The sequence below is a fragment of the Nicotiana sylvestris genome, chromosome 12 (genome assembly GCF_000393655.2).
Source record: "Nicotiana sylvestris chromosome 12, ASM39365v2, whole genome shotgun sequence".
NCBI classification, from domain to species: domain Eukaryota; kingdom Viridiplantae; phylum Streptophyta; class Magnoliopsida; order Solanales; family Solanaceae; genus Nicotiana; species Nicotiana sylvestris.
This window is the reverse complement of record NC_091068.1, coordinates 57,931,184-57,944,198: the sequence shown is the minus strand read 5'-3', so window position 1 is coordinate 57,944,198 and position 13,015 is coordinate 57,931,184. Positions and strand designations below refer to the sequence as shown.

The following is a 13,015-nucleotide window of genomic DNA, read 5'->3' as shown; positions in this document are numbered from 1 at the left end:
AGAGTGATTCTTGTCATTTTCTCAAGCACAACTTCTATAATTTTTCTAGGTCCAATAATCAGACTTCTGATTTACTTGGGTGATGTAATTCTTTAGTTTCCTCTTCCTTCTGATCAGCCTTTACGTAGGCTTAAGCTATCTTCCGATCTGTGGCTCATGGTATCAGTTATTACCTTAGCCTTTCATGGGCGTTATGGAATATCCATGATACAATCTTTTAACAATTCAATCATTTGTCTATGCTCTGGGCTCAGTTCTTTCTTTTAACTTATATTGGAGTTTTCTATGGCTATATGACTGTCAACAAATATGCTGCCTGGATAATGCTCCAGAATCTTGAGTGTATCCATAACGTACTAACTTTGGATCATTGATCGAATAATTCTTATGTTCCATCTTAGCTTTCTTTCAATGTAAGCTATTACTTTTTCTGGTCATTCTGCCTCCTTGTTGCATCCATACTTAGCTTATCTTAGTGTCCACACTTGCCAGAGTTTTCATACAACTCATATGATCTCGAATATTACTTTTAATTCTTACTTCCCGTTCATTAGCCATGGTAGGTGCCACTTTCCTTTAGAATGTTTACAATGTTATTGCGAGATTGTTATTACACGACCATTTCCTCTTTAGGTCGTTGTGCTTAGATTGAAGCCTTATTTCTTATCTTCTCAGGTAATCTTTCGTTGTAGTACTTAAGGAGAACCCTTGACACTCGTAAAGCTGTGAGCTTATTACGGACCTTTTCGATGTTCTTACTTGCCTATAATCATCCGTTGTTGCTTACTTCCATGACTTTGTTCTTGTATGGTTGCTTCTGAATTGATATTTTGACTGCCTTCCCAGTGGCACTTTTTTTATCCCCGTAACACTCATACGGTACCTTTAACTACCCCGACTCTTGATTGAATATATCTCAAGTATTATAATGATATTCTCCGAGGCTGAATTCTCCATGTTGGGTTCTACAATATTTATCTTACACGATCTGATGACTCGTCTGTAACCTCCTGTTTAGCCATAACTGGGATCTTCCTGACGAATTACTAACTACTCGTTGGGCCATTCTCACATCAATATTCCTCGTATTCTTTCTTGGGTTATTTACTTTGTTTTAACTTACGTCTCGCACTGGCTCCGTATTTTTATTAATAACAGCTCGGACAGGAACCTTTACTTCCTCTCCTTGACGTCGTGCTTGCACAATATTCTTGAATCATAGCGTATCTGTAAGATTTGAATAAGTGCCATCTCATTCCTCTTTCATCTACTGCATTCTTCCATTACCATTCCATAGTTAGTAGAACCACTTAATTCTGACTTAATGCCACATCACTCCATATTCCCCACTTTAGGGGTGTACTAAATGCCGAAGCCACGAGGATCTACCTATAGATGTTTTACCTCTTCATTTTTGGCGTCGTTTCTCAATATCAATGATCGTTACTCGCCTTACGACAATCCTTCTGCACCGAGGATGACAAATTCCCTTACTCGCGAGGGTGACACTTAGCGTAACTGGCATATACATGTGACGACCCGACCCGTCGTCTCCTGTAATTCCATCCCGTATTCCCTGTTATATGCTTATTCATGCTTCAATATGTGTACTTGGTGAATTTGAGTCAATTCGGATCGAGTTTGGTAGAAATTGGGACAAATAGTCTCTTTAATGAAGAATTAGTTTGGAAAAGTCAACCGAAAGTTGACTTGTGAGTTAGAGGTCTCGGAATTGATTTCCGATGATTCGTTTAGTTTCGGGGGATGATTTAAGGATTGGTAGCGCGATCGGAAGTGAATTCGGATGTCTGGAGGTCATTTTGAAGTCATTTGGCTAAGTATAGAAATTTGAAGGTTTTTGAGAAAAATTCGACCGGAAGTGAAAATTTTGATATCGGAGTCGGAATGCGAATCCGAAAGTTGGGGCAAGTCCGTAATGTCGAATGAGACTTGTGTGCAAAATTTGAAGTCATTCCGAAATGATTTTGGTAAGGTTTGAGACACTTAGTCTCTTTTAAGGAAGCTTAAGTTGGAAAAGTCAACCAAATATTGACTTATGTGTTAGAGAGCTCGAAATGCGAATTTTATGGTTCAGATAGCTTCGTTAGGTGATTTAGGACTTAGGAGTGTGTCCGGAATATTTTTGTGATTACCGGTGTAGAATTAAGCTTGAATTGGCAAAGTTAGTATTTTGGCGAATTCCGGTTGATAGGTGAGATTTTGATCCGAGGGCCGGAATGGAATTTTGAGAGTTGCTGTAGCTTCGTTATGTCATTTTGGACTTGTCTGCAAAATTTGAGGTCATTCGGATGTAGTTTGGTTGGGTTTTTGATTAAAAATGGAATTTGGAAGTTCGTGAGATTCGTAGGCTTAAATCCGATGATGATTTGATGTTTTGATGTTATTTTGGGTGTTTCGAAGGTTGGGACAAGTTTGAATGATATTTTGGGACATGTTGATATAATTGGTTAAGGTCCCGAGGGCCTCGGGTGGATTTCGGAAAGTTAACGGAATGAAATTCGGACCAAAAAGAAAAGAAAAAGCTGCAGAAATTTCTGCTGCAATTTTCTGCAGAAGGTCTTTGGACTGCAATCGTGGAGCGTACTTCGGAAGCATATATCTTTTGATCTACAAGAAATTTTGATATAGTTCAAAAATGAAAGTTGTAGCACTTCATGTCTAGTTTCCATAAAGCTAAATAAATCGTAATTTGGACATCTGTAGGGAATGTTACGGTCGATTGAATATGACTGGTAGAGCTCGTTCTCCAGAATTTTCTGATTTCGGGGAGCCTACTTTAGAAGCTCATATCTCGGGATATATAAAGGGTTATATGGTGTACAACCTATCAAATTAAAGATCTTCGAGTCTAGTTTCTAAATATTTAAACTGTTTGTCATTTGGATATTTATACAAGACGTTATGGGTGTTTAAACAGAAGGTGTCCGACAAGGAAAATCTTTAATAGGATGTACAACTTGTATAGCACAAGTGCAAGGTACAACTCGACGAAGCACGGACAGATTCTTTTAAACACGGATTTGGCTTATTTCTTTCATTTCTTTCATTTGGCTTGGATTATTTTGGAGAGAATTTCAAGGGGGATTTAATCAAGCATCAAAGGTGAGTTGTTTCTACTTATTTCCAAGTTAAATACATGGATTAGAGTTGAAAACTCAAGTAATTTATGGACAAAAATGGTGGTTTAGGGCTTGAAACTTAAGAGAATTAAATGGTGATTTGGGTCAAATAAACTCCGATTTTTGTGAATTTGGTATGTATAGACTCGTGGAGAGATAAGGGTCGTATTGATGTAAAAATTTCTGAATTTCGAGACGTGGGCCCGGGGCTCGAGTTTTGCTAATTTCGTGATTTTCGACATTTTTCGAGTCTTTTCGATTGGGTTATATTTCCTTAGCCTATTGTAACGTATTCGTTGTGGTTTTGTCTAGATTCGACGCGCGAAGAGGTCAATTCAAGAGGAAAGGGCATTGCGGACTAGTCTACGACCGGTTAGAGGTGAGTAATAGATGTAAATGCTGTTCTGAGGGTTTGAAACCCCGGACTTTCACATCGTAACGCTATATTGAGGCGTGACACGCACTCCATGGTGAGTGCAGGGTCGGATACTATTGGGGATTGTGACTTGGTCCATCCCGTGTGATGTTTATACTATACTGGTGATTGATACACACACTTTATTGATATTACTGGGCTTGATGCCATGTTTGGGGCCTTGTGCCGACTTGAAAAATCCTTTGAGGATTTACATTACTGCTTAGCATGATTTGCATATCATTTAATTTCAGTCCAAGGTTTTAAATGCTGCCTTGCAAACTCAGCCATAATTCTAAGTGTTGAAAACTTAAATGACATTTTAAATGTATTTCGGGCTGGGAACTTCTACTTTGTAAATGCCCAAGGGGCTTACTATATTATTTTCTGGACGGATTATAAAGTGACTTGAAACAGTGGCAACAATGACACCGTATGTTATATTTGAAACAGTGGCAACAATGACACAGTAATATATACTTGGAACAGTAGTAACAATGACACTATAATATATACTTGGAACAGTGGTAACAATGGCACTGTGTGATATAAATTGGTCAGGTAACAATGGCTGACCAGTCAGGTAACAATGACTGACCAAGATATTGCGCTTGGGCTGTAGGAGCCCATCCAGAGTCTGTACACACCCCCAGTGAGCGCCGTCGATGATAAATAAATATGGATGGCTCGGGCTGCACGCCGCAGTGGGTACTGGAATGTACCATCATATGCATTGCATTGCATTCATGTATTTGCCTTTATACTGTTGTTTAGCTGTTCAGTTCCATATGTTGCTGTATATTTAGATTTTAGCTTACTTTGTGTATATACTGGATTTTCTTATCTTCGGACTGTAGTTACTTTTACTACTCACTGGGTCGGAGTACTCACTTTACTCCCTGCACCTTGTGTGCAGATCCAGGGCAGTCTCAGGCATAGTAGATCTAGTTGATCAACGGATTCCAGCATTTCGGGAGTATCAAGGTAGCTGCACAGCGTTCGCAGCATTGATTTCTTCCCTCCTATCCTATCCTTTTTATTTCTGCATTATCAGACTTTGGATACACTATGTATTAGGGTGATATTTTGTATTCTAGAGGCTCATATTCGTGACACCGGGTCCTAGAGAGATCATGTCGTGTATTTTGTTAAACTCTACAGTACTCTGATCGTGAATTAATTGATATTTCCATCCACTATTTTTGACAAATTGGGTTAAGTGTGACTAATAGTCGGGCTTTCCTAGTAGTGTGTTGGGCGCCATCGCGACCGAGATTTGGGTCGTGACAAGTTGGTATCAAAGCCTAGGTTAGTTGGTCTCACGAGTCATGAGCCGGTTTAGTAGAGTCACATGGATCGATATGGAGACGTCTGTACTTATCCTCGGGAGGCTGCAGAACCTTTAGGAAATTTTCATATTCTTGGAATTCTTATCGTGCGACTTTGTTGATCCAAAAAAAAAACCTGAATTTTGCTGTTCTATTCTCTCGCAGATGGCGAGAACACGAGCTAATGGACAGGACGGACGACCACCATTGCCACCTACTGAGGCCACCAGAGGCCGTGGGCGCGGTCGTGGTCGAGGCAGAGCCGCAGGGGCAGCACCTGCTGACCCACCAGTTGCCCCGGCACAGGATCAGGCTCCAGCTGCAGAGATTCTAACAGCACATGCTCAGGCACCAGCTATGCCTATTGTTACTCCGGGTCTTCAGGAGGCCTTAGCACAGATCTTATCAGTTTGCACTGGCCTGGCTCAGGTAGTTTCAGCTACCACTGCAGCAGTTACTTCACAGGCAGGGGGAGGCAGTCAGACCCCCGCTGCTCGCACACCTGAGCCGGTAGTGCAGGGATTACAGACCCCAGAGGCACCACCAGTACATCAGGTTGCCCCAGTTCAGCTGGTTGCCCAAGTTCAGGAGGTTATGGTCCCAGTTATGCCAGACGATGAGCAGCGTCGTCTTGAGAGATTCAGCAGACTTGCACCTCCTCCTTTCAGTGGTGCTCAGGGCGAGGATGCCCAAGGTTTTCTTGACAAGTGTAGACGCATGCTGCGGACAGCAGGGATCTTGGAGACTAGCGGTGTATCCTTTACTACTTTTCAGTTCTCAGGTGCAGCCTTCACTTGGTGGGAGACATATGAGCGGCGTAGGCCGGTAGGTTCAGCGCCCTTGTCATGGAAGGAGTTCTCCACTCTCTTTCTGGAGAAGTGGGTACCGCGATCTCAGAGAGAGGAGCGGCGCATGCAGTTTGAGTATCTTCGTCAGGGAGATATGACCGTATCTCAGTACGAGGTGAGGTTTTCAGAGTTAGCTCGTTATGCTCCATGGATGGTCCGGATTGATCGGGAAAGGATTAGGAGGTTCGTGGATGGGCTCATTTATCCCATCCGTATCCTGATGGCTCGAGAGAGGATTCTGAGCCATACTTTTGAGGATGAAGTCGATATTGCTCGAGATATTGAGGCAGATCGTCGTTAGGAGAGAGAGGAGCGGGAGGCCAAGAGGCCTCGTGGATCAGGTAGTTTTAGTGGTGCTCCATCTAGGAGCGAGTTTCAGCAGAGCAGGGGTCATTCTTATAGGCCTCATCAGTCGGCTCGTTCCGAGTATCGAGGGGCATCTTCAGGCCGTGGTCATCAGGGATTTCAGCAGGGTCAGTCTTCTTTGGGTGCCCTTCCAGCACAGAGTTCATCACATGCTCCTTTAGTCCAGGGTTCTTCGGCGCCGAGTGCATCAGCTAGTCACTTTGGTGCGAGGGGTTCCCTTCAGTTCCCTTATCCAGCGTCGGGTAGTTGTTACGAGTGTGGAGAGTTTGGTCATATGAAGAGGCATTGTCCTCGGCTTCGTGGCAGTCAGTCTCAGCAGAGGGGCCAGTCCTCATCTTCTGCACCATTTACTTCAGCACCCACTCAGTCAGCTAGGGGTGAGGGTTAGGCAGCTAGAGGTCGCCCCAGAGGGGGAGGTCGATCGGGCAGTGGTCAGGCTCGGTTTTATGCTATCCCAGACAGGACAGATGCTCTTGCGTCAGATGCTGTTATCACAGGTATTATCTCAGTCTGCCACACAGATGCCTCTATCTTATTTGATCCCGGATCCACCTATTCTTATGTGTCTTCATATTTTGCTCGTTATTTGAGTATACCCCGGGAGTCTCTTGCTTTACCTGTTCATGTGTCTACCCCGATGGGCGATACTATTATGTGGATCATATGTATCGGTTGTGTATTGTGACTATTAGGGGTCTGGAGACTCGAGTTGATCTATTGTTGTTGAGAATGGTAGATTTTGATATTATTCTGGGCATGGACTGGCTATCTCCGTGTCATGCTATTCTAGACTGTCATGCTAAGACAGTTACTTTGGCTATACCGGGTGTTCCGAGGATCGAGTGACATGGTATGACTGATTATGTTCCTAGTAGAGTAATTTCTTTCTTGAAAGCCCAACGTATGGTTGGGAAAGGCTGTTTATCATATTTGGCCTTCGTGCGTGATGTGGGAGCTGAGACTTCCAGTATTGATTCTGTCCCAGTTGTGAGGGACTTTCCTGATGTATTTCCTGCAGACCTGCCGGGCATGCCACTGGACCGGGATATTGATTTTGGTATTGACCTGGTGCCGGGTACTTAGCCCATTTCTATTCCGCCATACCGCATGGCACCAGCGGAGCTAAAAGAATTGAAAGAGCAGCTTCAGGAACTCCTAGAAAAGGGGTTTATTCGGCCTAGTGTGTCCCCGTGGGGTGCACCTATGTTATTTGTGAAAAAGAAAGATGGCACAATGAGAATGTGCATTGATTATAGGCAGTTGAACAAGGTAACAGTGAAAAACAAGTATCCTTTGCCTCGCATTGATGACTTATTTGATCAGCTTCAGGGAGCGAGGGTGTTTTCTAAGATCGACCTTCGTTCGGGTTATCACCAGTTGAAGATCAGGGATTCAGATATTCCTAAGACTGCCTTCAGGACTAGATATGGCCACTATGAGTTTCTAGTCATGTCTTTTGGGCTGACCAATGCCCCAGCAACGTTCATGCATCTAATGAACAGTGTATTTCGGCCGTATCTGGATTCTTTTGTCATTGTATTCATTGATGATATTCTGGTATACTCGCATACCCAGGAGGAGCACGCCCAACATTTGCGTGTAGTGTTGCAGAGATTGAGGGAGGAGAAACTTTATGCTAAATTCTCCAAGTGTGAGTTTTGGCTAAGTTCTGTGGCATTCTTGGGACACTTAGTGTCCAGCGAGGGTATTCAGGTTGATCCAAGGAAGATAGAAGCAGTGCAGAGTTGGTCTAGACTGTCCTCAGCCACACAGATCCGGAGTTTTCTTGGGCTGGCAGGCTATTATCGCCGGTTTGTTCCGGGATTTTCATCCATCGCATCGCCCTTGACCAAGTTGACTCAGAAAGGTGCTCCATTTGTATGGTCAGACGAGTGCGAGGAGAGCTTTTACAAGCTCAAGTCACTTTTGACCACAGCTCCAGTGTTGGTGTTACCATCAGCTGCAGGTTCATACACGGTATATTTCCGATGCTTCCAGAGTTGGGATTGGTTGTGTGCTAATGCAGGAGGGTAGAGTTATCGCTTATGCTTCGCGTCAGTTGAAGCCCCATGAGAAGAACTATCCTGTTCATGATTTAGAGTTGGCTGCTATAGTTCATGCCTTGAAGATTTGGAGGCACTATTTGTACGGCATATCTTGTGGGGTATTCACTGATCATCGTAGTCTTCAACATTTATTTAAGCAAAAAGATCTTAATTTGAGGCAGCGGAGATGGCTTGAGTTGCTTAAAGACTATGATATTACTATTCTGTATCATCCGGGTAAGGCCAATGTAGTGGCCGATGCTTTGATCCGAAAGGCAATCAGTATGGGGCGTTTGGCTTACATTCCAGTTGGGGAGAGACCTCTTGCAGTTGATGTTCAGGCTTTGGCCAATCAGATGGTGCGGCTAGATATTTCTGAGCCTAGCCGAGTGTTGGCGAGTGTGATTTCTCGATCTTCCTTATATGATCGCATCAGAGAGCACCAGTATGATGAACCACATTTGCTTGACCTTAGAGATCGGGTTCAGCGAGGTGATGCCAGAGATGTGGCTATAGGTGATGATGGTGTATTGAGGATGCAGGGCCGTATTTATGTGCCCGATATTGATGGACTTAGAGATTTGATTCTTGAGGAGGCCCACAGTTCGCGGTATTCCATCCATCCGGGTGCCGTGAAGATGTATCAGGACTTGAGACATCATTACTGGTGGAGGAGAATGAAGAAAGACATTGTGGGATATGTGGCTCAGTGTCTCAAATGTCAGCAGGTGAAATATGAGCATCAGAGGCCTGGCGGTTTGCTACAGCAGATGGTTATTCCTGAGTGGAAATGGGAGAGAGTTACAATAGACTTCGTGACTGGTCTTCCTCAGACTTTGAAGAAGTTTGATTCGATTTGGGTCGTTGTGGATCGACTGACTAAGTCAGCGCATTTCATTCCAGTATGTACTACATACTCCTCGGAGCGGTTGGCGAGAATCTTTATTCAGGAGATTGTGCGGTTGCATGGTGTTCCAGTTTCCATCGTTTCGGATAGAGGTACTCAGTTCACTTCTCAGTTTTGGAGGACTTTTCATCACAAGTTGGGTACTCAGGTGGAGCTGAGTTCAACATTTCATCCTCAGACGGACGGACAGTCCGAGCGTACTATTCAGATATTGGAGGATATGTTGCGTGCTTGTGTGATAGATTTTGGAGGTTCTTGGGTTGAATTTTTACCACTTGCAGAGTTTGCCTACAACAACAGCTATCAGTCCAGTATTCAGATGGCACCGTATGAGGCCTTATATAGGAGGCGGTGTAGATCTCCATTTGGTTGGTTCGAGCCCGGCGAGGCTAGGTTGTTGGGGACGGATTTGGTCCAGGATGCCTTAGAAAAGGTGAAGGTGATTCAGGAAAGACTTCGCACAGCTCAGTCGCGTCAGAAGAGTTATGCGGACCGGAAGGTCCGGGATGTGTCATTCATGGCGGGTGAGAAGGTTTTGCTGAAGGTTTCACCCATGAAGGGTGTTATGAGATTTGGAAAGAAAGGAAAGCTAAGTCCACGATTTATTGGACCTTTTGAAATACTTAGGAATGTTGGAGAGGTGGCCTATATGCTTGCCTTGCCACCTAGTTTGTCGGGTGTTCACCCGATATTCCATGTTTCTATGCTCCGAAAGTATGTTGGGGACCCATCTCATATATTGGATTTCAGTACAGTACAACTAGGGGAAGATTTAACTTATGATGTGGAGCCAGTGGCTATTTTGGGTCGACAGGTTCGAAAATTGAGGTCGAAGATATAGCATCAGTGAAAGTACAGTGGAAAAATCGGCCCGTGGAGGAGGCTACTTGGGAGACCGAGCAAGAGATGCGGAGCAGATACCCACACCTATTTGAAACTCCAGGTATGTTTCTTAACTCGCTCGAGGACGAGCATTTGTTTTAGGTCGGGAGAATGTGACGGCCCGACCCGTCGCCTCCTTTAATTCCATCCCGTATTCCCCGTTATATGCTTATTCATGCTTCAATATGTGTACTTGGTGAATTTGAGTCAATTCGGATCGAGTTTGGTAGAAATTGGGACAAATAGTCTCTTTAATGAAGAATTAGTTTGGAAAAGTCAACTGGAAGTTGACTTCTGAGTTAGAGGTCTCGGAATTGATTTCCGATGATTCGGTTAGTTTCGGGGGATGATTTAAGGATTGGTAGCACCGATCGGAAGTGAATTCGGATGTCCGGAGGTCATTTTGAAGTCATTTGGCTAAGTATAGAAATTTGAAGGTTTTTGAGAAAAATTCGACCGGAAGTGAAAATTTTGATATCGGAGTCGGAATGCGAATCCGAAAGTTGGGGCAAGTCCGTAATGTCGAATGTGACTTGTGTGCAAAATTTGAAGTCATTCCGGAATGATTTTGGTAAGGTTTGAGACACTTAGTCTCTTTTAAGGAAGCTTAAGTTGGAAAAGTCAACCGAATATTGACTTATGTGTTAGAGAGCTCGAAATGCGAATTTTATGGTTCGAATAGCTTCGTTAGGTGATTTAGGACTTAGAGTATGTCCGGAATATTTTTGTGATTACCGGTGTAGAATTAAGCTTGAATTGACAAAGTTAGTATTTTGGCGAATTCCGGTTGATAGGTGAGATTTTGATCCGAGGGTCGGAATGGAATTTTGAGAGTTGCTGTAGCTTCGTTATGTCATTTTGGACTTGTCTGCAAAATTTGAGGTCATTCGGATGTGGTTTAGTTGGGTTTTGATCAAAAATGGAATTTGGAAGTTCGTGAGATTCATAGGCTTAAATCCGATGATGATTTGATGTTTTGATGTTATTTTGGGTGTTTCAAAGGTTGGGACAAGTTTGAATGATATTGTGGGACATGTTGATATAATTGGTTAAGGTCCCGAGGGCCTCGGGTGGATTTCGGAAGGTTAACGGAATGAAATTCGGACCAAAAAGAAAAGAAAAAGCTGCAGAAATTTCTGTTGCAATTTTCTGCAGAAGGTCTTTGGACTGCAATCGTGGAGCGTATTTCGGAGGCCTATATCTTTCGATCTATAAGGAATTTTGAGATGCTTCAAAAACGAAAGTTGTAGCCCTTCATGTCTAGTTTCCAGAAAGCTAAAGAAATCGTAATTTGGACATCTGTAGGGAATGTTACGGTCGATTGAATATGACTGGTGGAGCTCGTTCTCCAGAATTTTCTGATTTCGGGGAGCCTACTTTAGAAGCTCATATCTCGGGATATATAAAAAGTTATATGGTGTAAAACCTATCAAATTAAATATCTTCGAGTCTAGTTTCTAAATCTTCAAACCGTTTGTCATTTGGATATTTATACAAGACGTTATGGGTGTTTAAACAGAAGGTGTCCGACAAGGAAATTTTTTAATAGGATGTACAACTTGTATAGCACAAGTGCAAGATACAACTCGACGAAGCACGGGCAGATTCTTTTAAACATGGATTTGGCTTATTTCTTTCATTTCTTTCATTTGGCTTGGATTATTTTGGAGAGAATTTCAAGTGAGATTTCATCAAGCATCAAAGGTGAGTTGTTTCTACTTATTTCCAAGTTAAATACATGGATTAGAGTTGAAAACTCAAGTAATTTATGGACAAAAATGGTGGTTTAGGGCTTGAAACTTAAGAGAATTAAATGGTGATTTGAGGGGTCAAATGAACTCCGATTTTTGTGAATTTGGTATGTATAGACTCGTGGAGAGATAAGGGTCGTATTGATGTAAAAATTTCTGAATTTCGAGATGTGGGCCCGGGGCTCGTGTTTTGCTAATTTCGTGATTTTCGACATTTTTCGAGTCTTTTCGATTGGGTTATATTCCCTTAGCCTATTGTAACGTATTCGTTGTGGTTTTGACTAGATTCGACGCGCGAAGAGGTCAATTCAAGAGGAAAGGGCATTGCGGACTAGTCTACGACCGGTTAGAGGTGAGTAATAGATGTAAATGCTGTTATGAGGGTTTGAAACCCCAGACTTTCACATCGTAACGCTCTATTGAGGCGTGACACGCACTCCATGGTGAGTGCGGGGTCGAATACTATTGAGGATTGTGACTTGGTCTATCCCGTGTGATGTTTATACTATACTGGTGATTGATACACACACTTTATTGATATTACTGGGCTTGATGCCATGTTTGGGGCCTTGTGCCGACTTGAAAAATCCTTCGAGGATTTACATTACTGCTTAGCATGATTTGCATATCATTTAATTTCAGTCCAAGGTTTTAAATGCTGCCTTGCAAACTCAGCCATAATTCTAAGTGTTGAAAACTTAAATGACATTTTAAATGTATTTCGGGCAGGGAACTTCTACTTTGTAAATGCCCAAGGGGCTTACTATATTATTTTCTGGATAGATTATAAAGTGACTTGAAACAGTGGCAACAATGACACCGTATGTTATACTTGAAACAGTGGTAACAATGACACTGTAATATATACTTGGAATAGTGGTAACAATGACACTGTAATATATACTTGGAACAGTGGTAACAATGGCACTGTGTGATATAAGTTGGTCAGGTAACAATGGCTGACCAGTCAGGTAACAATGACTGACCAAGATATTGTGCTTGGGCCGTAGGAGCCCCTCCAGAGTCTGTACACACCCCCAGTGAGCGCCGTCGATGATAAATAAATATGGATGGCTCGGGCTGCACGCCGCAGTGGGTACTGGAATGTACCATCATATGCATTGCATTGCATTCATGTATTTGCCTTTATACTGTTGTTTAGCTGTTCAGTTCCATATGTTGCTGTATATTTAGATTTTAGCTTACTTTGTGTATATACTGGATTTTCTTATCTTCGGACTGTAGTTACTTTTGCTACTCACTGGGTCGGAGTACTCACTTTACTCCATGCACCTTGTGTGCAGATCCAGGGCAGTCTCAGGCATAGTAGATC

General features: G+C 42.9%; 1 protein-coding gene across 1 annotated transcript; it reads left to right on the top strand.

Annotated features, from left to right (window-relative positions):
- Positions 1 to 5,048: 5,048 nt before the first annotated feature.
- Positions 5,049 to 12,429, top strand: LOC138883081 (uncharacterized). Its single transcript, XM_070163741.1, has 6 exons — positions 5,049 to 6,017; positions 6,114 to 6,480; positions 7,986 to 8,063; positions 8,197 to 8,774; positions 8,871 to 9,044; positions 12,412 to 12,429. The coding sequence occupies exons 1-6, from the start codon at positions 5,049 to 5,051 to the stop codon at positions 12,427 to 12,429; spliced, it is 2,184 nt and encodes a 727-aa protein (XP_070019842.1).
- Positions 12,430 to 13,015: the final 586 nt, after the last annotated feature.

Coding starts and splice junctions, on each gene's coding strand:
- LOC138883081 (XM_070163741.1), top strand. CDS start 5,049: ATGGCGAGAACACGAGCTAATGGACAGGACGGACGACCACCATTGCCA. Junction 6,018..6,113: donor ATATTGCTCGAGATATTGAG/GCAGATCGTCGT, acceptor GAGTTTCAGCAG/AGCAGGGGTCATTCTTATAG. Junction 8,775..8,870: donor ATTCCATCCATCCGGGTGCC/GTGAAGATGTAT, acceptor AAATGTCAGCAG/GTGAAATATGAGCATCAGAG.